This window comes from Saccostrea cucullata, unplaced genomic scaffold (assembly GCF_032062105.1).
Source record: "Saccostrea cucullata isolate Sc308-1 unplaced genomic scaffold, CSIRO_AGI_Scuc_v1 ctg238, whole genome shotgun sequence".
NCBI lineage: Eukaryota > Metazoa > Mollusca > Bivalvia > Ostreida > Ostreidae > Saccostrea > Saccostrea cuccullata.
The window spans coordinates 98,975-126,338 of record NW_026931063.1 but is presented as its reverse complement, the minus strand read 5'-3'; the positions used below and the strand labels follow the sequence as shown (position 1 = coordinate 126,338).

The 27,364-nt window shown below is 34.4% G+C and overlaps 1 protein-coding gene across 1 annotated transcript in view; it reads left to right on the top strand.

The window, feature by feature from the left end:
* LOC134231244 (uncharacterized) overlaps window positions 1-27,364 on the top strand; it is a gene marked incomplete at its 3' end in the record, with an annotated part of 423,563 nt that overhangs the window by 305,349 nt on the left and 90,850 nt on the right. The window contains 4 exon segments of the mRNA XM_062713186.1: window positions 5,297-5,535; window positions 14,826-14,972; window positions 15,699-15,791; window positions 22,065-22,268. Of these exon segments, the coding sequence (XP_062569170.1) occupies window positions 5,297-5,535; window positions 14,826-14,972; window positions 15,699-15,791; window positions 22,065-22,268 (683 nt within the window).

Below are 27,364 nucleotides of genomic sequence, written 5' to 3'. Positions count from 1 at the left end.
TATCTATTGTGTATTTATATTTATTTTTGACATTTGAATAATAGAATAAAAGAATAATTTCAATACAAGGAAAAGACCGAAGGCATTCCGAATAATTCGTTCATCTTGCGTTCACCGTTCGTTCACCGTTCACATTGCGCTCGCGTTCGCGCTCCGTTCGCGTTCTGCGTTCACTCACCGTTCACCGTTCACACATCGTTCACCAAGTTGCGTTCACCGTTCGCACATCGTTCACACACCGTTCGCTCTGCGTTCGTTCAGCGTTCGTTCACCGTTCAGGTGGGAAAGTAGAACGTTTTAGGGACTGTAGCTATGATAAGCAAGGGCCCTTCTTCCAGAATTGTGAATTTCAAGGCCTTTTGGTCAGGGGTACCATAGAGGGAGGAATCTACGTATATACTAAAAATGAATTAATTGATTAAAATCTGCTTCTTGGTATTAATCAAACAGTTTTGATAAGCAAGGGTGTCTTTTCCAAAATTGTGCAATATGTTGACCTAGGGTTATGGGTTCATGTGTGGTAGGGGCACTACTGATTATTGCTGAATATTACCAGTGTTTGAAATAACTGTGCGCCCGACCGCCCGACACGCACAAATTTTGTCAGGGGCGAACAGATTAGCACATATTGACACCCGGCTGGACGAGTAAATATTTTTTATAAATTTAAATTCATATATTTAATAAAACTCTCTCGAATCAACTAAGATTACTGGTGCAAAGTGTAACAAACACGTGGGTAGAATTCATCAGCTTACAAGTCGGGGATCAAATATATAGTGAGATAGCTCCATTCACATTATTGCTAAAAGGAACTTGTAAAAGACATTATTTTTTCGGGCTCGTACAACTTTGGCAGAGCTGACAACTTTCACTAGCAGTTAGCCCTGTATGTCTGGCTAAATTTGCAGTGAATTTCAAACACTGATATTACTGATTAGTTGAAATGTACCTTTTGTTCCTCTACCCTGCCTATGGGTATTAAATAACCAAACTAAGCAATTACTAAGTGTATAGTTATGATAAGCAATGGTGCCTCTTTCAAAATTGTGAATGCCATGGCATCTAGTTTAAAACATGAACCAAATTTAATCATTGGAAAGTTGTTGCAAGATGCTCAGGTGACCTATGTTACAACGCCAAATGTAATAACGCAGAATGTAATAAACAGTCTTCGAAATAACCTGGGTGCCCCATGCCCGGGACCTGGTAAATTTGCCAGCGGGCATGTGAAAATTCTCAAATTACATGCCCAAAGGGCATGTGTAAATTTTCTTCAATTCTTCAATTCACGATGTTTACTTGCAATTTCTTCTGTAATACCCCAGTTATTTACTTGCTATTTCTTCTGTCATACCCCAGTTATTCGTGTAAACTTGCTATGCAATGTCTTAATCTGAATTTCCAGTCTACATTTGTCTTGCGTTACATTATTGGTATGACCTGTCAAATGATTATCAATCATAATCATTAAAGTTTTTAATTTAACCTATTAGAGTTTTCTTGATGTTTCTTGCCAAATTACGATATGTTTATTGATACCACATGCAGTGGACTGCTGTCATGATGGTCATGATCCTACTTATGAAATTCAATTCACCTATAATGGCCAACAAACAGCCATCATGTGAGTCAAAAGTTGTGAACAAAAACGCATACGAAAATGGCAGACAGGCAGGCCATGGTTGATTTAAAACTCTGGAAAGAATTTAAAAACAGAAAACTAAAGATTGAGAGAATTTAAAGCCATATATGGCGTAACTGATCAAAATAATATATTTTTGAAAAATACAAAATTAAGTGATAAATATAGTTAATACATTCAAATCAAAGCTTTTCATATAATTCTGAACACGGAGAACACCTCGTCTCAACTAAAAATACAATTTTATCTTCTCGGTAATGTGTTATTTAAATCTTTTGTATTTTCTTCCGATACGGAGAAAATTCCGAGAATCAAATTTAAATTGTGATATCTTGATAACGCAATTGACTTAGATTTTGTAATTTACGGAAAAGTTCTATCTTTTTATAAAGTAATGATACAAATAATAAGTTCCTATAATTTTAGTCTAATAATTTTCATTTCACATACGCCATATATGGCTTTAAAAACAGAAAAACTGTCCTTATAGCTAATATAAAAACCTTATTTTTTTGTTGCACAATTATATCTCTGCTATATGAATGAAATTTGAGTAGGGCATGTACAAATTTCAAAGGGCTGGGTAAAAATGACTTGTATACATGCCCAAAGGGCATGTGCTGAAAAAGAATTGTTGTGAAGACTGATAAACTGGGATTAAATATTATATTTTGCATTATTACATTTTGCATTGATCTCAATGCAAAATGTAATAAAGCAAAATGTAATAGAATGATTTTTGCATTTGCGTTATTACATTTTGCGTCAAGATCAACGAAAAAATGTAATTACATAATATTTTGTTGTTACATTTTGCAGTAATTATACCCCTGCTCCGTTGGAGAGGGAGGTATACAATTTTACCCTCGTGTGTCTGTCTGTGTGTTCGTGTGTCTGTTCGTAACAAATTATGGTGACCGTCACAGTTTTCTTAGCAACTATTCATCGCACATGCTTGAAATTTTAACACAATTTTCTCTGAGGCATACCATAAAGTGGGATTCAATTTAGTTTAAATCGGATGTCAAATTCCTGTTTATCCAAGCGTCTGTCCATTTCATACATAACATAACATGATAGGATATATTTTTCTTTAAATCCATTGTTAACTTCCTGTTTATCTGTGCATCTGTCCGTTTCATACATGACGAATTTTCGTCGCAGTTTTCTCAGCAACTACTCATCGCAGATGCTTGAAATTTTAACACAATCTTCTCTGACGCATGACATATGATGGGAATCATTTTTGTTTAAAACCTGATGTAAGTTTACTTGCAAACTTCGTTCGTGCGTCGTTCGTCCTGCATCATGTGTTATCATTTGAACATTTTCAGCTTCTTCTCTGCAACCGCTCAACCAATTTCCACCAAATTTTACGCAAAGCATCAATTGGTGAAAGGGAACAAAAATTGAGAATTTCATGGTCCCTGCCGTCTGGGGCCTGAGGGGTTGGGCCAAAACCACTAAAATTAGTCCAAATTTTAAAAATCTTCTTCTTTACTCCTGGACATAAAGCATTCAAACTGTTAGCATGAATGTAATGACCATTGAGTCCTCTACCAAAATTTTGAAATTCTTGGCCCCAGGGTCAGGGGTTGTAGTGTTAGGACGGGGCTCTATTGATTATATAGAAAAAATGCAGAATTTGATTGAAAATCTTCTTCTCTGCTGCTGGGAATTCAATGAATAAACTAAGTATATAGTTATGATGAGCAAGAATGCTTCTTCCAAAATTTTGAATTTATGGCCCCAGGGTCAGGGGTTCTGGTGTTAGGGTGGGGCTCAATTGATTTTATGATGAAAGAACATTAATTCTTTGAAAATCTTCTTCTCAGCTCCTGAGTATTAAATAAACTAACTAAGTCTATAGTTATGATGAGCAAGAATGCCTCTTCCAAATTGTGAATTTTTTTTAATGGCCCCAGGGTCAGGGGTTCTGGTCTTAGGGTGGGGCTATATTGATTATATAGTGAAAATACATTATTTCTTTAAAAATCTTCTTCTCTGTTCCTGGGTATTTTATAAACTCACTAAGTACATAGTCATGATGAGGAAGAATGCCTTTGTGAATTTTATGGTCCCAGGGTCAGGGGCTCTGTTGTTAGGGCGGGGCTTTATTGGTTATATAGAGAAAATGCAGAAATTGTTCGAAAATCTTCTTCTCTGCTCCTGGGTTTTAAGCAGATGAACTACCTATGTAGCTATGATGAGCAAGGGCCATTCTTCCTGAATTGTGAATTTCAACGCCCACCGTAGAGGGGGGCTCTACTTATATACTGAAAATGAATTCATCGTATTTTTTTGTATTAATCAAGTATTTTTTGATAAGCAAGGGTGTTTTTTCCAAAATTGTGAAATGTGTGGACCAAGGGTCAGGGGTTCATGTATGGGAGTGCCACTTAACTGATTATTGCTGAATATTACTATTTAGTCGAAATGCATTTTTTTGTTCCTCTACTCTCTCTGGGTATCAAGTAATCAAACTAAACATGCTAAGTGTATAGTTATGATTAGCAAATGTGCCTCTTTCAAAATTATGAATGCCATCTAGTATAAAACTTGAACCATAGTCAATCGTTGTAAAGTTGTTGCATGATGCTCAGGTGACCTATAAGGCCCATGGGCCTCTTGTTAGCTTACCTGAGCCGAAGGCTCAAGTGAGCTTTTCTGATCACATTTTGTCTGTCCGTCTGTCTGTCCGTCTGTAAATTTTCACATTTTCGACTTCTTCTCAAGAACCGCTGGGCCAATTTCAACCAAACTTGCCACAAAGCATCCTTGGGAGAAGGAGATTAGAATTTGTTTAAATGAAGGACTAGACCCTCTTTCAAGGGGAGGTAATTGGGAATTAGTGAAAAAATAATGGCATCATTTAAAAATCTTCTTCTCAAGAACCACTGGACCAGGAAAGATGAATTTTATTTGGAAAACATCCTCAGCTAGTGAAGATTCAAGTTTATTCAAATCATGACCCCGGGGGGTAGGATGGGGCCAAAATGGACGATCAAAGTTTTACATAGGAATATATAGGGAAAATCTTTAAAAATCTTCTTCTAAAGAACTACTGGACCAGGAAAGCTGAAACTTATGTGAAAGCATCCTGGGATAGTGTAGATTCTAAATTGTTCAAATCATGGCCCCAGGGTTAGGGTGGGGCCACAATAGGGAATCAAAGTTTTACATAGAATTATACAGGAAAACTCTTTAAAAATCTTCTTATCAATAACCGCTGGGCCACAAAAGCTGAAACTCATAAAGAAGCTTTGTGTAGATTCTTATTTGTTCAAATTATGACCTCCGTAGATGTGTGGGGGCACTATCAGTACATGTATTACAATGGGGAAAATCAGATGAAGAACAGCAGGATCAAAATTACTCAGGTGAGCATTGTGGTCCATGGACCTCTTGTTGGCAATTCCAGGAACATTATCTATGGTCTAGTTTATTGGATACATCAGGAACATTAAAAACAACTATTGGAAATATGGGTTAATTTATGCATAATGGGCTTTGCCATTTATGCTAACAATTCATGTTTCCAACAGTCATTAATGCCGTGGCATATGTATGCAATAAACTAGACACTGGCTCCTAAAGTCTTCAAATAAAGGAGAGCACTGTAGCTAATTAGACTTTTGTTTTATTCTTAAGGTTTAAAGTGGAAGTTGGAAAGAAATTTGGAGGAAGGCTGTCACAAATAAAGATATGGAACAGCAGTTTAACAGATGATGACATGTTCAAGCTTCCTAGTAACAGGAATTATAAACCTGCAGGTGCTACCCTCATTCAGGGCTGGTATAACTATAAGATGAGCAAGGGAGCTGTGAAGAAGGTCACATCACAGATTGATAATGATACGGTTTGCGATGTTCCTGCTTGTTCACAGTTAGGTATGTTATGGCTTTTGACCTATTGTTGAATCTGCAATAACATTTTTTTTATTTTACATAAAGTGCAGATTATTTCTTTCAACAAGTAAAGTAGATATATATGAATACAACGGGTAGGATTGATGTATATGACTCTCTTAAATTAAAGAAATAGTAAAATACTTTGGTTACAAAGAGTAATCATATCAATGGGATTATGATTTAGAGTGGGAATATGGTCCTAGATGTTGAGAAGCGACCTAAAAAAGGGGTGTTGAATTTTGTTCCATGTATTGAGCGCATCCTTAATTTTGAACAATTTACTGATGAAAAAAATTCAGCCAATACACATGACTTTACAGTTTAGTGTAACCCCTTTAATATGTCATTCTGTCTTTCAATCACTTTATCATAGTTTGTAGACATTTTGTTTTTTATGCTTGTTATGCATGAAGATAATGACCTGGTTTTTGGTTCTGACTGATTGATAACCTGCAGATCTATCAAGTTAGTAATCATAGATGACGAGGTATATATGTTTCACTTTGACTATGATTTTAGAGTAGATGGTCAACACTGGTTACATTAAAAGATAAGTATATTTAGCGCAAATCTTGCTTGAAAGTATACACTTCGACCGAAATTGTGATGCGTTGAGTGACGACACTGATGAATCTGACTGAAATACATTTGAAAAATCCTACAAAGAATCTGATTGGTGCTTTTTTTATAGGCCCGCCCACTTTCTCAAATATAAAGCCGAAAATATGGAATGTTTCAAAGAAATATAGAAGAACTGTAGAAAATGAACAAAAAAGTGGTACTTATATAAGTATTTAGGAGACCTATGCACTATACCTTATTAAATTATTGTGAGTGTGGGTAATCTGTATAATGATCTTCAAATAAGATATGTTCCAGAACTGGTAGTAGTTTACTTCATACATGTCATGTTTGTATAAGGTGCATGTTCCCGGGGCACGTACATATTAACACGACCATTTCTCTGGTTTTTTATTCAGTACATCAATAAAATGAAAAATACTTAGATTTGGTAAATATTATAATATTATTCATTTTTAATATGAATTATAAGTGATATTTATTATCTTTAGCTCTACTGGTCAGAGACCAGAAGAACTTATGTGATAGTAAGGTGTTCGTCGTTCTTCCATCTGTCTGTCTGTCTATAAACAATTTTTCAAATGCTACTACTCCTACAGTTTTAGTCTGATTTCAATATAACTTGGCACACAAGTAGACTACACTAAGATACATAAGTTGTAGCTTTAGATGGGTCAGAAAAAAGTTTGAAAAGTGCACGTACTAGATCTTTTTCAGTTTGCCAAAATTTAAGGTTTAAAGCCTAATCTTTCTAAGACTAAAGCCATATGGATTGGTTCAAAATTAATTGTAATGACAATTTATGCAAAGAATATGATTTAGAATGGACATCTAAGAACTTTACAATATTGGGAATGACATTTAATGCCAGTTTTGACAATATTGAAGAGATAAATGTTATTAACAGAATTAATGATATAAACAAAGAAATGGGCCACTGGAAAAAGAGACATATATCACCTCTGGGTAAAATTACAATTATAAAATCTCTTCTTTCAAAAATTACACATGTATTGTTAACTTTGCCAAAACCATGTGATGAAACCATGAAAAACCTTGAGAAATCTTTTTTAAGTTTGTATGGAACAATAAAAATAATAAAATAGCTCGAAATATAATGATTTTAGATTTTGATGATGATGGCTTTAGAATGCCACATTTGCCAACATTTATTAAGGCACTTAAGCTCACTTGAATCAGAGGTTAATATATACAGATTCTACCTGTCCAGAATATTTATGGAATCTACAGGCTGTAATATTACAAAACTCTTACAGTTTGGATCAGAATATGCTTTATATTTTAATAAAACAACAAATAATATGTTTTGGAAGTTCTTTCTGACTATAAAGAATTTATTAATTTTTTGAACCTGAAAATATTCTTCAGGTTATGAATGAACTCTGTGGTTTAACAGTAGTCTCAGAATACAAAGTAAATCTGTTTTTTACAAACATTTATATGCAAAAGTTTTCATTTTGTGTCTGATCTATTGGATACTGAAGGTAATTTGTTATTTCTAAATTATATATCCATTAATTATGATGTTTCAATCCCATTTACTAATTATGAAGGGCTTAGACTTTCCATTTTGAAAAAATGGCCAGAAGTTAAACAATGTAGAACTTCAGTTATTGGAATATATTCATACTTATATTCAGGTTCTTTGTTGTGATGTGTCTGGCTATAAATCATTATACAATTTCTTTCTAACAAAGTGTTATATACAATCTGTATGTGTTACAAAATGGACAAGAGATTTAGGTTTGGGGAATGACTTTAACTGGAAAGATCTTTTTACAAACTTAAAATACATAACAAAAGATTCAAATTTCAAATGGTTTAATTATAAAATCATACATAGAATTCTTGGAACTTGATAATTATTGTTTTTATCTAAAATTAAAGATAATCCACTGTGCTCTGTCTCTAATCTTGAGCAGCATCTTTTAGCTGACCTGAACCAAAGGCTCAAGTGAGCTTTTCTGATCACATTTTGTCCAATATCTGCCTGTCTGTCAGTCCGTCTGTAAACTTTTTACATTTTCATCTTCTAAAGAACCACTGGAACAATTTCAACCAAACGTGCCACAAAGTATCCTTGGGTGAAGGGGATTTAAGTTTGTTCAAATGAAGGGCCACACCCTCTTCCAAGGGGAGTTAATTAATAATTAGTGAAAAATTAATGACATCTTTTAAAAATCTTCTTCTCAAGAACCACTGGCCCAAGAAAGATGAAACTCAAGTGGAAGCAGTCCTCAGGTAGTGTAGATCACGTTTGTTCAAATCATGACCTCCACAATGTAAATTTAAAGTTTTACATAGGAATATATAGGAAAAATCTTTAAAAATCTTCTTCTCCAGAACCACCGGGCCAGGAAAGATTAAACTTATGTTGTAGCATCCTCAGGTAGTGTAGATTCAAATTTGTTCAAATCATGACCCCCAGGGGTAGGGCGGGGCCACGACGGAAAATCTAAGTTTTACATAGGAATATATAGAAAAAATCTTTTAAAAATCTTCTACTTAAAGTCCACTAGGCCAGGAAAGATAAAACTTAAGTGAATGCATGAACATGTAGTGTAGATTCAAATTTGTTCAAATCATGACCCCCAGGGGTAGGGCGGGGCCACGACGGAAAATCCAAGTTTTACATAGAAATATATAGAAAAAATCTTTAAAAATCTTCTACTTAAAGTCCACTTGGCCAGGAAAGATAAAACTTTAGTGAAAGCATGACCAGGTAGTGTAAACTCAAATTTGTTCAAATCATGACCCCCTGGGGTAGGGCGGGGCCACAGAAAATCAAAGTTTTTCATAGGAATATTTAGGAAAAATCTTTAAAAATCTTCTTTTGGAGAACAGCAAAGCCATGGTTGGTTATATTTAAATGGAAGCATCCTCAGGTAGTTTAAAATCAAGTTTGTTCAAAACATGACGAGATGGGGGGGGGGGGGCAGCACAATTAACAATCAAATTTTTTTATAGGACTCTGTTGGAAAAATCTTCTTCTATAGAACGGAAAGCCTTCTGTTAAGTTATATTGATAGGGAGGCAACATTAGGTTGTGAAGCTTCACACTGGTTTAAATCATGATACCAGGGGTAGTGAGGGGCCACAATTGGGATGGAATTTTTACAAAGGAATATATAGGAAAAAATGTTTTCAAGAACAGTAAAGCCATTGTTATTGATATGGAAGTATTCTCAGGTAGTTTAAAATTCAAGCCCTACTTTTCAATACTTAACTGATTTATGCCTTTTTCTAGCCAATATACTCAGGTGAACAATGTGGCCCATGGGCCTCTTGTTTATTACTGTCTTCCTGTTAATGAAATATGGGATTGTTTAGAAGAATGAATTTTACAAAAAACTGGAAAAAATATTAATTTAGACCCAATTTCTGTTATATAAAATAATTCTGGAAAAGAAAACACAGCCTGTCATTATCTTGCTTGAAAAACAGTATGTATACCAAAAATCTAGAAATTGTAAACCTTTGATATTCCACGAAGTTGAAAATATAGCATGTAAATACTATACTTTTGAAATATACCTGTTTGCATTAAATATGGAAGGCACCAAGTTCAAAACGAGATGTCTATTTTTAGGCAATCTATTTGAAAAAAAATCAGTTTTACTGTATAGGGGATTAATTTCACGGGTTGTAATTTTCACGTTTTTTCTCTCATCTGAAACGATCGCGGTTTCTTGAATTCACGGAATAGCTACATGTAAACGACATTCTTCCACGTTGTTTTTATTTCACGAACAACAGGGTAGGTTTATATAAAATTGATAGATTTAATAGTTAATTAAAACAAGTGCAGTTATTAAAAGTCCTACACGCTAAACGTCAAATGACTTTCCTATATGCTATTACGATGGGTGCATGTGCACCCAAGATCTTCAATACAACGCGGCGAAAAACCACTGGACGGAAGTAAATGTGTTTATTCAGTTCGCCGAAATAATATCTTCCACATCTTCAGTAAGTTCGATATTTATTTGAATGATTTTTTTAAACCAAAATGTTGATAAAAACTAATATGCATGATAATGCAGGTAACAAATACACGTGGTAAAATTGGTTACGCACGGGTAATCAAAACCGATGGCCCATGTGTTTTGATTGATGAAACATGTAGCGTTGGCTATTAAAACAGCTTTTGAACAAACACGAGTTATTATCTGCCGATTTCAATTAAAGTAAAGCGTGATAATTAAAATAATTGAATGACGAGTACTACTCGTAATTACTGAAACGTCCCTGTACTGCATGTACATGTATATCAACCTGTCGTAGTCAGCCTATCGTAGTCTATTCTCAAATTTCCAACAACACAAAAACATGTAGATTATTGAAAATTTATTCACTGTTTCTTAAATTCACGGATTTATTAACACCGTGAATATAGCGAATATTAACACCGCGAGTGTTTTCCCCCTATACAGTATATAACATTCATAAAGAGACATTGTAATTTTTACTTTTGTTTTTTTTTCTTATAGTGATAGTAAACTTAATGTAATATGTATACATGCATATTTATATGTATATGGAATAAACACTTTTTAGCTCACCTGAGCCTAAGGCTCAACTGAGCTTTTCTGATCAAAATTTGTCCGTTGTCTGTCGTCGTTGTAGTCGTTATTGTCGTCGTCGTAAACTTTTCACATTTTCATCTTCTCCTCAAGAACCACTGGGCCAATTTCAACCAAACTTGCCACAAACTATTCTTAGGTGAAGGGCATTCAAGTTTGTTCAAATGAAGGCCATGCCCTCTTCCAAGGGGAGATAATTATGAATTAATGAAAAATTAATGGCATCTTTTGAAAATCTTCTCAAAAACCACTGGGCTAGAAAAGATGAAACTCATGTGAAAGCATCCTCAGGTAGTGTAGATTCAAATTTGTATAAATCATGGCTCCCGGGGGTAGGGTGGGGCCACAATGGCCGATCAAAGTTTTACATAGGAGTACGTAGGGAAAATATTTAAAAATCCTCTTTTCAAGTACTTCAAAGCCATGGTTAGTGATATTTATATGAAATCATTCTCAGGTAGTGTAGATTCTAGTTTGTTCAAATTATAACCCCCAGGGATAGGGTGGGGTCACAATGGGGGAACCAAGTTTTACACTAAAATATATATTTTAAAAAATCTTTTCTCAAGAATAGCAAAGTCATGATTAGTGAAACAAGTATTTATTAAATACTTGTTTCACTAATCATGACTTTGCTATTCTTGAGAAAAGATTTTTTAAAATATATATTTTAGTGTAAAACTTGGTTGAAGCGGTAGTGTAGAATTAACGAGTTTGTTCAAATCCTGATTTAAATTTATTCAAATCATGGCCCTTTGGGGTAGGGAGGGAAACAATGGGGAATCAAAGTCAAATTTCTATGAAGTTATATATAGGGAGGAAATGTTTGAAAAAAAAAATTATAAAGAACAGCAAAGTTATATGCTGTATTAATATGAAGGCATTCTCAAGTATTCAAGTATTTCAAGCCCCCCCCCCCCCCCCTTCAGTAAAGTTTTCAGTTCTGATCAGATTTGTGCATTTTCATAGCTGATTTGCTCAGGTGAGCGGTGTGGCCCCTGGGCCTCTTGTTTTGTATGCCCTAAAACCTTGAAAATAAGACGGATTTGATAATTAGCCAGTTTTAAAAATAAGCCACATATTTCTTGCATTGAAAATTAATCGAAAATAAGCCTGTTTTGAAAATAAATTTTCATAAAGTTTCTATAAATTCACGATGTACGTTTAGCAGTCTTCATTGCTAAAAGCTCACCATTTCTAAAATTGGTGCACAAAATTACGATATTTGAACACTATTCATTCAATGCTTAAGCCCCCACTTTCTTACCAAAACTTAAAATAAGTCGCTGCTCATTTTCAGGGTTTTAGGTTATTACATATAAAGGTGATACTGAAATGCAATGAGTGAAGTGAAAGAATCAGTGAGTGAATTAAGGAATAACTGTCTTATTTTTCGATTTCATGATGTGATCAATTGATTGGCTTGCGTGATAATTTGCATAAACACTGAGGGCGTTTATGCATAAAATTATCAAGCAAGCCAATAGATTGATCATCGTCGTGAAATCGAAAAATCTGATAGTTATAGTACAGGGGGAAAATAACTCGCACTGTTAATATTCGCTATATTCATGTTGTTAATAAATCCGTGAATTCAAGAAACAGTGAATAATTTTTCAATAATTTCCATGTTTTATTTTGAAATTTGAGAATAGACTACGATAGGTTTATATTCATGAACGTGCAGTACATGGTCATTTCAGTAATTACGAGTAGTATCATATATTAATCATTTTAATTATAACGCTTTGAAATTCATTTGATTCAAATTAATCGGAAAATAATAACCTTTATTTGTTAAAAAGCTGTTTTAATGGCCTACGCTACATGTTTCTTCAATTAAAACACGTGGGTTTGATTTCCTGTGCGTAACTAATGTTACCACGTGTATTTGTTACCTGCATTATCGTACATATTTGTTTTTATCGACATTTTGGTTTTAAAATATCATTCAAATAACTATCAAACTTAATAAGATGTGGAAGGATATTTTTTCGTCGTCCTTCATTTACACATTTATTACCGTCCAGTGGTTTTTCTCCGCGTTGTATTGAAGATCTTGGGGTGTACATGCACTCATCGTAATAGCATATAGGAAAGTAATTTGACATTATTAGTCAAGGACTTTTGATAACTCCACTTGTTTTAATTGATTGTCAATTATTTATTAAATCTAACAATTTTATATTAATCTACTCTGTTGTTCCTGAGATAAAGACATAACGCTGATTAAACGGATATAGACAAGGGAGGTAACTTTTATTATATACAAATTCAGTGAATTTAAGAAACCGCGATCGTATCAGATCACCGAAAAACGTGAAAATTACAGCCCGTGAAATTAATCCCCTATACAGTATTCCTTACATTTACATGCTCTTCATTCTGCCAATCCACGTGCTACAAGCCCCGCTTCTTGTCTCTATTTGTCCCATCCTGCATGTGATTTTTTTTAACCGCGCCTATCGATGAACCAGTGCATTGATGAGGAAATAATTTTTTTTTTCATTAATTTAAAACATTTATGAGCAAAACTTCTGTTCTTTAATCATGAAATGTATATTTTTGATAAACATTTTATTTGATTTTTTTTCTCAGCATTTTTTAACAGTGTCCAATTCTAAGGCCACTTAATATGTCTATTTAAAAGTATGATGCAATATGGCGTGCAATATTTTGTTTATTCATTCCGTGAATGAAATTCAATAGTTACTTGATAGTCTATTAATTGAAGTTTAATTGATGCTTAATCATATGTACGCAACTTAGACCGGCCATTTACGTAGTCTGGCAAAATGATTACCCATTTACAAGAGTTAAGCAATAGAAATTAAACCCTACGTGGCCATTTTCATTTCACACCTCTGACTCCTGGTAGGTATTTTTCACACCTTCGGCCGGTCATTATTACCCCTCTGGCCAATGACAGTTATATTTCTTGCAATCGAAAAGTGGCCGGTATGATGAGGGGAAATTACCTATGTTTGTTAACTTTTGTTCACGGAAAAGTGGCCGGTGTCCGGTTTTCAGGGGTGGCCGGTTTTATGAGAGTTTATGTGTAAAGAAATGTTAAGAATTTTGCTGGGACTTATAAATTTGGCCGATGTTTAGGGGGGACCGGTTTCCAGGGGGGCCGGTTTTGAGAAGTATCACAGTGACTGTACATTGATTATTTGTAATCTTATCTCGGACAAAGACATTGGAAAAGTAAATATTGTTTAATAAAATTCCGCAATGTTGATATACATGAACTGTTATTTAAAAGTTGAAATGTAGAAATAATTTAGTGCATCGGTTTTTGATTTTGACGAACGGTGTTGCCATGGTTACTAAAAATAGAAGAAAAAAATTTCCACTGAATAACCAGTGCTCCACTATCAGCTGGGCAATCACATGATTTCCAGTACTACCCACATTTTCAATTCAAACAATATTTGTGTACCGTCTGCAAAAGGAATATATCACATGCTAAAAAATGATTTTATATTTTGTTTTTGTGTTTTGGTTCAACAAGTCAAAAATGCTTTTCGACAATCAAACATGGCCGTTGGACGCTTTGCAACTTATACTGTCAAAAGATACCGCACAAGACTGGGCGGGTCCTAATCAACCAATTTAAATGCTTGTTTAATAAAATGAAACCCATGATTCAAATTGTTCAATTGTTAAATCCAACGTACAGTGTCATCACTCAACACAACGCTATTTCGGTGGGAGTGTATACTTTAAAGCAAGATTTGCGATAATTGTAAGACTTTTGCCATCCACGTCAAAAATTAATTGTATCCCAAACAGAGTTTCTTCTCTTCTTGACGCCATCTTTGTTTATCAGTCTAAAAGTAGCGACAGTGTCACATAATACATTAAAATAAACAGAGGCATTACTGTCCTGTTGCGAACACCTCTTATATCAATAAAATATTACTGATTTGGCACCTTCTCTGAAAAACCCATTGGAGTATTTTTCCCTTTAGGACAATTCTAGTTTTCTCTACGTTTGATATTGAGAACATTGTTGTTTTTCATTTCTATTATGTGTATTTACTGTTTCCTTCAGTTTTATTTTCCTTCTGTATTTTGCAGATAAAATAAAACCGAAAATAAAAGCCTGCACTGGAGACGATGTTAAAAACTCTACCAATAGAGTCTTTAACTATCAACTGCCAGCTATTTCCTCAATGTTTGATAATTTCAGTGAAAGCCTGTCTTTGATGTCACATAATAAAACAGGTTAGTTTCCCATTGAAGTTTTTTGGTACAACAAGTTCCAAAGGCAATTTAGCATCATTTATGTGCTTGTGTATGAGGTAAAAAATTCTGAATATTTTTTATACATCTAAAAGGTTCAACAGAAATTAATGTTTTTAATTCATATAAAGGTAACCTTCATTATCTCAACATAGACAGGACTTTTGGAACATGTAGAGATATATGAGGGGTCGGCATATCAGAGTTGAGACTCAATGTCCAAGAAAACAGCAAGCTTATTAGCTCATCTGAGCCTTCATCTGAGCCGAGGGCTCAAGTGAGCTTTTCTGATGAAAATTTGTCCGTTGTCTGTTGTCGTTTTTGTCATAAACTTTTCACATTTTTATCTTCTTTTCAAGAACCACTGAGCCAATTTCAACCAAACTTGCCACAAAGTATCCTTGGGTAAAGGAGATTTAAATTTGTACAAATGAAGGGCCACACCCTCTTCCAAGGGAAGATAATTATGTAATTATGATAATTAGTGAAAAAGTAATGGCATGTTTTAAAAATCTTCTCCTCAAGAACCACCGGGCCAGGAAAGATGAAACTCATGTGGAAGCATTCTCAGTTAGTGTAGATTCAAATTTGATCAAAACATGACCCCCGGGGATAGGGTATGGCCACAATGGGGATCAAAGTTTTTTGTGAAATTTAATTGTTTTTAAAGAGGAACTTTTCTTTAAGATTCACTTTTTCATGTTTCAGACTCTTTCACTTGGGGTGACTACAGCCTACTGTTTATGGCCGCTGATGAAAATGAAAATACAGCCATGTGCCTTAGCAAGCTTTATGTTAAATGTAAGTTATACTTTGTTTTCATTTTAGATTAACAACCTCTACAAATTTTAAAAAGTGTAGCTTAAAAAAATGTAAGCAAAATTATTGCTATCACAATAATCTTATATGTTACACAATTCAGTAAATCTAGTTTAGTCCAAACACAGATATAGCAAAATTTACAGATATATCCTTCTTTAACTCACCTGAGCTGAAGGTTCAAGTGAGCTTTTCTGATCAAAATTTGTCCGTTGTCTGTCGTTGTATTGTTGTTGTCATTGTCGTGGTAAACTTGTCACATTTTCATCTTCTTCTCAAGAACCACTTAACCAATTTCAACCAAACTTGCTACACATTATCCTTGGGTGAAGAAGATTCAAGTTTGTTCAAATGCAGGGCAACACCACTTCCAAGGGGAGATAATTATGAATTAGTGAAAAATTAATGGCATTTTTTAAAAACAGACAGACAGACAGGACAAAAACAATATATGCCTCGGATCTTTCGATCCGGGCGCATAAAAACATGTACTTACATATTCTTCTACAGTAACTGCTTCTTCTCAAGATTTACTGGGCCAGAAAAGATGAAACTCAGGTAAATCATCCTTAGGTAGTGTAAATTCAGATTTGTTCAAATCATGACTCCCAGGGGTAGGATGGAGCCACAATGGGGGATCAAAGTTTAACATAGGAATATATACTAGGTAAATTATTTAAAAATCTTCTTCTCAAGAACCACAGGGCTAGGAAAGATGAAACTCATGTGAAGCATCCTTGGTTAGTGTAGATTCAAGTTTGTTCAAATCCTGACCCCTAGGGGTAGGGTTGGGCCACAGTAGGATATCAAATTATAACATAGGAGTACAGAGGAAAAATCTTTTAAAGTCTTCTCCTTAAGAACAGCAAAGCCATTATTGTTCATATTTATATGGAAACATCCTAAGGTAGTGTAAATTCAAGTTTGTTTAAATCATGACCCCTGGGTGGAGGGTGGGGCCATCATGGGGGATCATTAAATTTAACATAGGGATACATTGGAAAAATCTCTAAAAAAATCTTCTTTTCAAGAACAGCATAGCCATGATTGGTCATAGTTATAATAAAGCATCCTCTTGTAGTGTAGATTTAAGTTTGTTCAATCAAGACCCCTTGGGCAAGGGTGGGGCCATAATGGGTGATCAAAGTTTTTACGAATGATTACATAGGAAAAAATCTTTTAAATTTTTCTTCTTGAGAACAGCAAAGAAGTGATTGTTCATATTTGTATCGAAGCATCTTCATGTAGTATGGATTTGTTCAAATCATAACCCCTGGGGGTAGAGTGGGGCCACAATGGGTGATCAAGGTTTTACATTGGAATACGTTGGAAAAATCATTGAAATTCTTTACAAGTCAAACAAAGCCACGATTAATCATCAATATAAAAGAATCAAAAAAGGTAAAGTAGAACCATGAGATAGAGGAGCCATTAAAATGGAACATCGCTATACAAAGGATTATAAAGGCTATATCAATAAAAAAATTTCATCTTATAAACAGCAAAGCCATTATGTATCATATAAATTTAAAAGCAGCAGTAGGAACTATAGATTTAAGTTTGTTCAAATACCCCCCCCCCACCTTCCCCTGAACCCACTTTTATATTTAAACATTTCAATCTGAACTGATTTTTGCTTTTACCTAGCCAATTGCTCAGGTGAGCAATGTGGCCCCTGGGTCTCTTGTTTTAAACTGTAACAAATTTTTGAAGATCTTAATTTTAATAGATTTATCAATTTTTTTTGGAGGGGGTGTTAATTCATCCAAAAAGTTTTTAACTTGAAAGTAAATAAAACGATAAGACTGTTCTTGTGTAGATTGTATTTTGAAAACACAGGCCTTTGGATCGCTTAAAAAAGATTGTGTGTTAAAAAAAGATAAAGGTATTGAACTCTTACACTGGGTACTCAATTTCACTAATAGAATATTTTTTAATCAAATGCTCAAAAATTTTACTTTCTATTTAAATCTCTTCAAAGATAAACAATCTTCATTTCTACCAAAGCTCATTCCAAACTTCCATATACTTCTTGAGATATTCTGAAATCAATTTTAAAAATGACCTACTTTTTTTTACTCAAAATTAGTTTGGGCCCTCAGTCATTCAGATGTAAAGAGATGGTGTTTGAGGTGCAGCGAAGAGTTGCATAGCATTTGCAAAATCTTTCAACATTTTAAAATTGATTTCTTACTCCAGATTGTAATAATTCCTTTTACGAAAAATTAATTAGAAAAGTCTACATCAACAACTGCACCGCCATGTTGATTATGAGTGTAAAAGAAGCTATGGTTGAACGAATTTTTCCCGGAATGTATAATATACCTTTCAATTAAAAAAAAAAAAAAGACCGCTAAAATGTCTAACTTGTTGGAGACTTAGTAAGATCATATGATCAAATTAGAGAAAAGCTTGTAAAGCTCGATGGCAAAGGAGCAAATATTCATGGAGTATAGATTAAATTCTGGGGAAAATTTGTCCCGTCATTCCCGCTTAACAATTAGTGTAGATCTTTAAAGGCCCAAGCTGATGTCGAGTAAAAAGATTAATGTCAATTTTGAAATTGATTTCAGAATATCTTGAGAAATGTAAGGAATTACAGCATCAACTTTGGTAGTAATGAAGATTGTTAATAAATGAATACATATGAATAGAAAGTAAAATTGTTAATCATTTGATTTAAAAGAATTATATTGGCGAAAGTAGGTACCCAATGAAAAGAGTTCCATACCTTTATTTTTTTTTAACACCTCAATTTTTTCTAAACGATTTTAAGGCCTGTTTTTGAAAATAAGCAAGTTACCAACAAGTATTTCGAAGTTACAATCATTGACATTAATGAAGTTACACAATAATTTGACACTAAATGTTAAATGTCAACTGTGTGTAGCTCATAACATTCAAGATGTTTGCATGCATTTTTAGCTCTTCTGAGCCAAAGGCTCAAAGAGCTAATGCTATGGTCATTTGTGCGTCGTGCAGTGTTCATAAACTTTTTATAATGTGGGCCATAACTCAAGAACCCCTTGGCCAATCATTGTCAAATTTGTCACGGGGTATCCTTGGCCCAAGGGCTACCATTTATTCTTAAACTAGGGGGTGGGACCCTAAAACAAGGGGAGATAATCAGGAAAATAAAACCAAAAGTACTGGTTGCTTAAAAATCTTCTTCTCCAGAACCACCAGACTGATTTTAACCAAACTTACATAAAAGGGTCAGGATATGTTGAAGATTAAAAATTAAGTATATTAGGTACTTACTGGCTTAGAATCATCAACCTTTGTCACTGGATGCTTCTTGGGTCTTCAAAAAATGTCAACCAAAAAGTAGGTCATGGTGACCTACTTTTGACATTTTTGGCTATATTTAGGTATCTTAGGTACTTATTGGCTTAGAATCATCAAACTTTGTCAGTTGATGCAACTTGGGTTTTCAGAGAATGTCAACCAAAAAGTAGGTCACTGTGACCTACTTTTGACGTTTTTTGGCTAAATTTAAGTATCTTAGATACTTATTGGCTTAGAATCATCAAACTTTGTCAGTTGATGCAACGTGGGTTTTCGGAGATTGTCGACCAAAAAGTAGGTCACTTTGACCTAGTTCTGATTTTTATGGCTATATTTAACTATCTTAGGTACTTATTGGCCTAAAATTGTTCAATTTTGTCAGTTGAGGCATCTTGGGTTTTTGGAGAATGTCGACCAAAAAGTAGGTCACAATGACCTACTTTTAATTATCTCAGGTCTTATTGGATTAGAATCATTAAACTTTGTCAGTTGATGCATCTTGGGTTTTTAGAGAATGTTGTCTGAAAAGTAGGTCACAATCACCTACTTGTGACATTTAATGGCTATATTTAAATATAAGGGGTACTTAATGGCTTAGAATCGTCAAACTTTGTCAGTTGATGCATCTTGGGTTTTCGAAGAATGTTGAACATAAAGTAGGTCACAGTGACCTAATTTTGAATATCTCAGGTACTTATTGGCTTAGAATCAATCTTTGTCAATTAATGCATCTTGAGCCCTTAGAAAATTTCAAATCAAAAGGTAGGTTACCGTGACCTACTTATGGTATTTTGTAGCTATACTGAAATATCTTCAGTCCTAACTGGCTAAGATTCATCAAACTTTGTCAGTTCATGCATCTTGGGATACTTAGAGGCTTCAAATAGAAATGATAGATTGTACAATTTATCAGAAGAGCGATTCAAGTCCCATGGGCCTCTTGTATTTAAAATTAGCAGATGCAAATACAGTGAAACTTGTGTACTCAGGATGTTATGTAATAAGCCAGAATCTTGTTTATTACAGATTATGCACATGAAAACAGGAAAGGTCAAGGTTTATGTCCCTTGCAGTCAAGTGAATTAATTTAAATGTTGTTATGCCCACCTTCGAAGAAGGGATGGCATATTGCTTTGCTGCTATCTGTCGGTCCACCAAGGTTCTGTTCATTTTCTTCACAACCGTTGCACATACTGAAATGAAATTTACTATACAGATTTATCATAGTGATGCCCCTTGGACTTAAAAAAAATTCTATTTATTTGCAGTTTCTGTTCATTTTCTTTGCAGAGGTTGCACATACTGAAATGAAATTTGGTATAGAGATTTATCATAAGAATATCTAGTTTAAGTTTTGTTTTGTGTACGATCGAGCAATTTGGTACAGAGTTATGCCCTTTGGACTTAGAAAATTTCCTATTATTTGGGGGAGGAAGGCATAAGTGTTTTAAAACATTTCTTGTTTCATCCAGAATTTGTTTAATCCAGCCTTTTCTTTCTTTCTTTTTTTTTTTTTGGGGGGGGGGGGGGGGTGTCCAGTGGTGTCTGATTAAACAAATCTTACTGTATAATTGTTAAGTATGAACACAGATATAACAAATTGAAACTTGTTTTCATTTTTAGCTCACCTGAGCTGAAAGCTGAAGTGAGCTTTTCTGATCACAATTTATAAGTAGTCTGTCTGTAAACTTTTTACATTTTTGACTTCTTCTCCAAAACCACTTGGGCAATTTTAACCAAACTTGCCACAAAGCATCCTTGGGTGAAGGGGATTCAAATTTATTCAAATGAAGGGCAGCACCCCAATTCAAGGGGAGATAAAATGAGAATGAGTGAAAATTTGGTGGCATGTTTTTTAAATCTTCTTAAATTCTCAAGAACCACTGTGCCAGGAAATATGAAACATTTGGGGTAGCATTCTTAGGTAGTGTAGATTCAAGTTTACTTAAATCATGACCCCCGGGGGTAGGGCGGGGCCACAAGGTACCATCAAATTTTTACATAGAAATATATAGGAAAAATCTTAAAAATCTTCTTTCCAAGAACAGTAAAGCTGTGATTGGTCATACTTATATGGAAGCATCCTCAGGTAGTGTAGATTCAAGTTTGTTCAAAATCATGACCCCCAGGAGTAGGGCGGAACCACGAATGACAATCAAAGTTTTACATAGAAATATATAGGAAAAATCTTAAAAATCTTCGTCTCAAGAACAGCAAAGCCATGATAGGTCATACTTATATGGAAGCATCCCCAGGAAGTGTAGATTCAAATTTGTTCAAATAATGACCCCCGGGGCTAGGGTGGGGCCATGGGGGACAACAAAGTTTTACATATAGGAAAAATCTTTAAAAATCTACTCAAGAATAGCAAAGCCACGAGGGACGATCAAAGTTTTACATTGTAATATACACGGACCCAGCAAAGTCATGATTAATCATATTTACATGGAAGCATCCTCAGGTAATGGGGGGGCACAGACTTAAAGGGTAAAAAAGCCATAGTCAAAGAAATATGTAGGCATCTTTGTTAGTGTAGATTCAAGTATTCAAGGTTGTTCAAATCATAGTTCCCTCCCTTTGTCACAGTGATCAGGTGAGCGATGTGGCCCTTGGGCCTCTTGTTAAAGAGGGTATAATTTCACAATTGGTCCTGAGGTAAATCCCTTACTGGTGATATAGATTTATGGATATCAACTTACTGTTGACCATGTGTCTCCTGTGATTTGATTCTTATCAGTAATGTATCAATTATCAAATGTAAATTTGGATACTGCTAAGAAAGTTTATCAATTTTACCCCCACTTAGAAGGAGAGGGGAATATACTGTTTTATCCTTGTGTGTCTGTCTGTCTGTGTGTATGTCCGTAACAAATGTATATTCACATCGTATTACTAGTGAGCATTAGCTCACAGATCTCTTGTTTATGACAATCTTATTCCATAAAGTATGTTTTTTGTGCTTTTCAGATAATGCTGAATGTCCTGAACCAAGAACACGCCCATCCTCACTAAATATTCTTTACTGTTCAGGCAGCAGAGATATTTGTAATCTGGGGTGTTCTGATAACCAAGAACTATCTATCCCTGCTCCAAAATTTAAAATGTGTTCTAAGCTGGGTGTGTATACTCCTCTCAAACCACACAAGAAGTACGTGTTGCCATCTTGTGGAAGTAAGTACATGTATATTAAAAATTTTCCACATTATGTTTTTCAGTCCAGTTTTAAACATTCATGATGTATAGTTCAGAATTATTTGAATTCTACTACATGTGAACTTCTCCTACTAATTTGTTGAAAGATGGGCCTCTGGGTTCATATAGATTTACCTGTAATTGTATTTTTTCAAGTCTAAATTAATACTTACTATCCAATGATTACCCCATGATTATTTACCCAACTGCAGCTCTTTTGAGCCAATAAGGGAAAGCTAAAGGAAGCTCTAATCTTGAGGATTTCTGGAACATAACATTGTTTACATTTCGTGATAGAGTCAAAGCATTTTGATGATCAAGACTACATTATAGTGACAATTATTGATTGATTGATTGTTATTGTTTAACGCCGGATCGGCAATATTTCAGCCATATTTCGGCAGTGAAATTGTTTGAAAAGATAATTAGAGTTTTTCTGGCAATTACTGTAAATGTATCATATTTAGTGTGAGCAGTTTTTAGCAGAAACTGATTTTTGAAAAATAAGCGTATATTTGATTTAGCACATTTCTTAATATTCTTATTCATGTTTATAAGTGCAAGACATAAATTTAGTGTTGTACCTGAATTAGCGGAAGTTTCTTTCTGCACTAAAAAGAATACCGAGCCAAATGTAATACATTTACAGTATTCCAATGATTTGAACCATTAGAATGCCTAAAGAACATTGTATTGTTATATATTGCATTTCAGATAGTAGGTCAACAAATTCTCTGAGAATTTTATTGACTTCTTAAAAATGTTGAAATAATGATCATTAGAAAGAATTAAATCAGGTTTCCAAAAAAGGCTACTGCTTTGTTTACATTTTTAGCTCTACTGGTCAAAGACCAGAAGAGCATATGCAATAGAATGTGTCCGATGTCTGTCCGTCTAGCTGTCTGTCTGTCCGTCTTTAAACAATTTTTAGCTCACCTGTGCTGAAAGCTCAAGTGAGCTTTTCTGATCACATTTTGTCCGGCGTTCGTCTGTTTGTCCGTCTGTCCATCTGTCTGTCTGTAAACTCTTCACATTTTCGACTTCTTCTCAAGAATCGCTGGGCCAATTTCAACCAAACTTGCCACAAAGTATCCTTGGGTGAAGGGGATTCAAGTTTATTCAAATGATGGGCCACGCCCTCATCCAAGGGGAGATAATTGGGAATAAATGAAAATTTGGTGGCATATTTTAAAAATCTTCTCAAGAACCACTGTGCCAGGAAAAATGAAAGTTATGGAGAAACATCCTCAGGTAGTGTAGATTCAAATTTGTTCAAATCATGACCCCCGGGGGTAGGGCGGGGCCAAAATGGCCGACCAAAGTTTTACATAGAAATATATCGGAAAATTCTTTAAAAATATTCTTTTCAAGAATGATAAAGCCATAATTCATCATATTTATATGGAAGCATGCTCAGGTAGTGTAGATTCAAATTTTTCAAATCATGACCCCCGGGGGTAGGGCGGGGCCAAAATGGCCGACCAAAGTTTCACATTGAAATATATAGGAAAATTCTTTAAAAATCTTTTTCTCAAGAATGACAAAGCCATAGTTCATCATATTTACATGGAAGCATGCTCAGGTAGTGTAGAATCAAGTTTGTTCAAATCATGACTCCCGGGAGTAGGACGGGGCCAAAATGGCCGACCAAAGTTTTACATAGAAATATATAGGAAATTTCTTTAAAAATCTCCTTCTCAAGAATGACAAAGCCATAATTCATCATATTTATATGGAAGCATGCTCAGGTAGTGTAGATTCAAGTTTTTTCAAATCTTGACCCCCGGGGATAGGGCGGGGCCAAAATGGCCGACCAAAGTTTTACATAGAAATATATAGGAAATTTCTTTAAAAATCTTCTTCTCAAGAATGACAAAGCCATAATTCATCATATTTATGTGGGAGCATGCTCAGGTAGTGAAGATTCAAGTTTGTTCAAATCATGACTCCCGGGGTAGGGCGGGGCCAAAATGGCTGACCAAAGTTTTACATAGAAATATATAGGAAAATTCTTTAAAAATCTTCTTCTCAAGAATGACAAAGCCATAATTCATCATATATATATGGAAGCATGCTCAGGTAGTGTAGATTTAAGTTTGTTCAAATTATGACCCCCGGGGGTAGGATGGGGCCAAAATGGCCGACCAAAGTTTTACATAGAAATATATAGGAAATTTCTTTAAAAATCTTCTTCTCAAGAATGACAAAGCCATAATTCATCATATATATATATATATACTGTACTGCTAGGAGACAGATTCCGTAGGTCGAGAGTTCAACCCCGGGCTGGGGCGGAAGTGAGTATCCTTGTAAAAGTGAATTTCTCTGTGCTTTCTATATTAATATTCCTTCACTTAGGGCAGTTATATTAGTTTAAGAGTTGTTGTAATTTGTGCTGTATAAATAAAATTAATTTCATCACAACATGTATTGGTAACAATCCTCTAAAAACTAACGTCCAAATAACTGTATCTCACTTCCATTCTCAATGACCGTGTAGTGTAGGGCAGCGTTGTGATAATTCCATCGGCATCGAAAGCAAGTTTTTTAACTTGCCTAGATAGCCGAGCGGTCTAACGCGCTGTTCCTGTACTGCTAGGAGACAGATTCCGTAGGTCGAGAGTTCAACCCCGGGCTGGGGCGGAAGTGAGTATCCTTGTAAAAGTGAATTTCTCTGTGCTTTCTATATTAATATTCCTTCACTTAGGGCAGTTATATTAGTTTAAGAGTTGTTGTAATTTGTGCTGTATAAATAAAATTAATTTCATCACAACATGTATTGGTAACAATCCTCTAAAAACTAATGTCCAAATAACTGTATCTCACTTCCATTCTCAATGACCGTGTAGTGTAGGGCAGCGTTGTGAGAATTCCATCGGCATCGAAAGCAAGTTTTTTAACTTGCCTAGATAGCCGAGCGGTCTAACGCGCTGTTCCTGTACTGCTAGGAGACAGATTCCGTAGGTCGAGAGTTCAACCCCGGGCTGGGGCGGAAGTGAGTATCCTTGTAAAAGTGAATTTCTCTGTGCTTTCTATATATATATATATATATATATATATATATATATATATATATATATATGGAAGCATGCTCAGGTAGTGTGGATTTAAGTTTGTTCAAATCATGACCACCGGGAGTAGGGTGGGGCCAAAATGGCCGACCAAAGTTTTACATAGAAATATATAGGAAAATTCTTTAAAAATCTTCTTCTCAAGAATGACAAAGCCATAATTCATCATATATATATATGGAAGCATGCTCAGGTAGTGTGGATTCAAATTTGTTCAAATCATGACCCCCGGGGGTAAGATATATATAGGAAAATTTTTTAAAAATCATTTTCTAAAAAATAGCAAATCCATGATTGGTCATGGGATTACTTTTGGATCTAAACTTTACAATAAAAAACCATATTCTACTTTTTCCTACCCTTAGTGCTCAGGTGAGCGATGTGGCCCATGGGCCTCGTGTTCAAAATGCTACTCCTCCTACAGTTTTGGTCTGATTTCAATATAACTTATTTGTCATAGAATAGAATCCGACATTTAACGCTTAATATCTTTGAATATACAGACATTTTCAACAAAACCTTCATGTTTGTCTCAGGAAATACTAGTATTTTTATGATTTACACAAATAATATATTTTCTTGATTTTAAACTTAGCATCATTTTGGATAACTCTAGGGCATGAGTAAAAATTAAAGAAATGATAATAAACTATTCAAAAGACTCGATATGATTCTTTTAAAAAAATGAAATCATGTGGTAGCAGAAGAAAATAGACCACGAATGTTTTATTTTGTGTACACGACCACTTATAGCTAAGAGATTTCACACGCTATGTTTCCTCTGCAACATTTGATTGAAAGAGGGGTTGTAAACAGTGTATGTAAAATATTTGCAGTTAAAGACTGAATTAATTGATGCCATTTTTTTTTATAAACTTAATGTTGCATTCGTTAAACGGAGAAAAGATAAACGCCGATGTTTGTTTTCACTAGTTTACATGCAGTACAATGTATCAGACTCTCTGAATGTATATAGGTCAATGCGCGATCAATGAACGGGTTACATAACTGTAAACAAATGCAGTCAGGGTCCGGGGAGAATTTATGATGAATGAATTAAATGACTGTGAATTATTTTAAGTTTGAAATTTTTTTTTAAATAAATAATGCTACATTGAATATTAAACGAAGGAAAGATGAACAGTGTATTTCCTCTTTTCCGTCTTGTTTTTTAAACTAAATATAAGGAGAAAGTTGTCTCTGAATAATTTGTTAGGCATCCAGCTAGAGAATACGATAAAAACCTTATTTCAGCAAAGTTTAACATTCAATCCAGTTAAATATATTATTTTTATCCAGTTTATTTTAGTTATACGTGTTATAAATAAATAAATAAATAATTATTCTTCATTTGCCGAATAAAATCACTTACCTGTATATGGACTATAAAGTTTTCCACTCATTTAAAAACACAAGATGCGAACAAAATAACCTTTTCATTAGATCAATAATATGTTAAAGAACAACTTTCACTATGACAGCTTTTTCGAAATATTTACCGTTTTTGAGTTATAAAGCCTAATTTGAGGGGCCAGTCCCTTTTTAATGATGTCAAATGAAAGATCTTCAAATTGTGCACAACATTTATTCAACATGTCTTAACAAATTATTTTTAGTTTAAAAGATACAAAGGGAAATATGTGTAATTTTTTGCGCTTTTAAGCATTCTCATTTTTTACCCCTATCTAGCGCCATTTTCAACGCAGAAATCAAAAAAGAAAAACCGATTTGCACAATTTCATTGCTTCTACACATGTATTATATAAATTCAGTAGAATTTCTGCACCAGCTTTTGTCGTTTCTGAGCCTTTGTCTGAAAACAAAGAGTACCAAATTTTCATTTAAAGGGAAGTAACTCCAAAGTGGAAGAGAATTTTTGAAATGTATGAAAACATGTAAATTGAGTTTTGAAAACGTCTAAAAATTCTGAAAATTTAAGCTGAATTCGTTAAGAATGGAGCGAGTTATGAGGTCTCAAAGTTGGCGTCTATGGAAAAAGAAAAA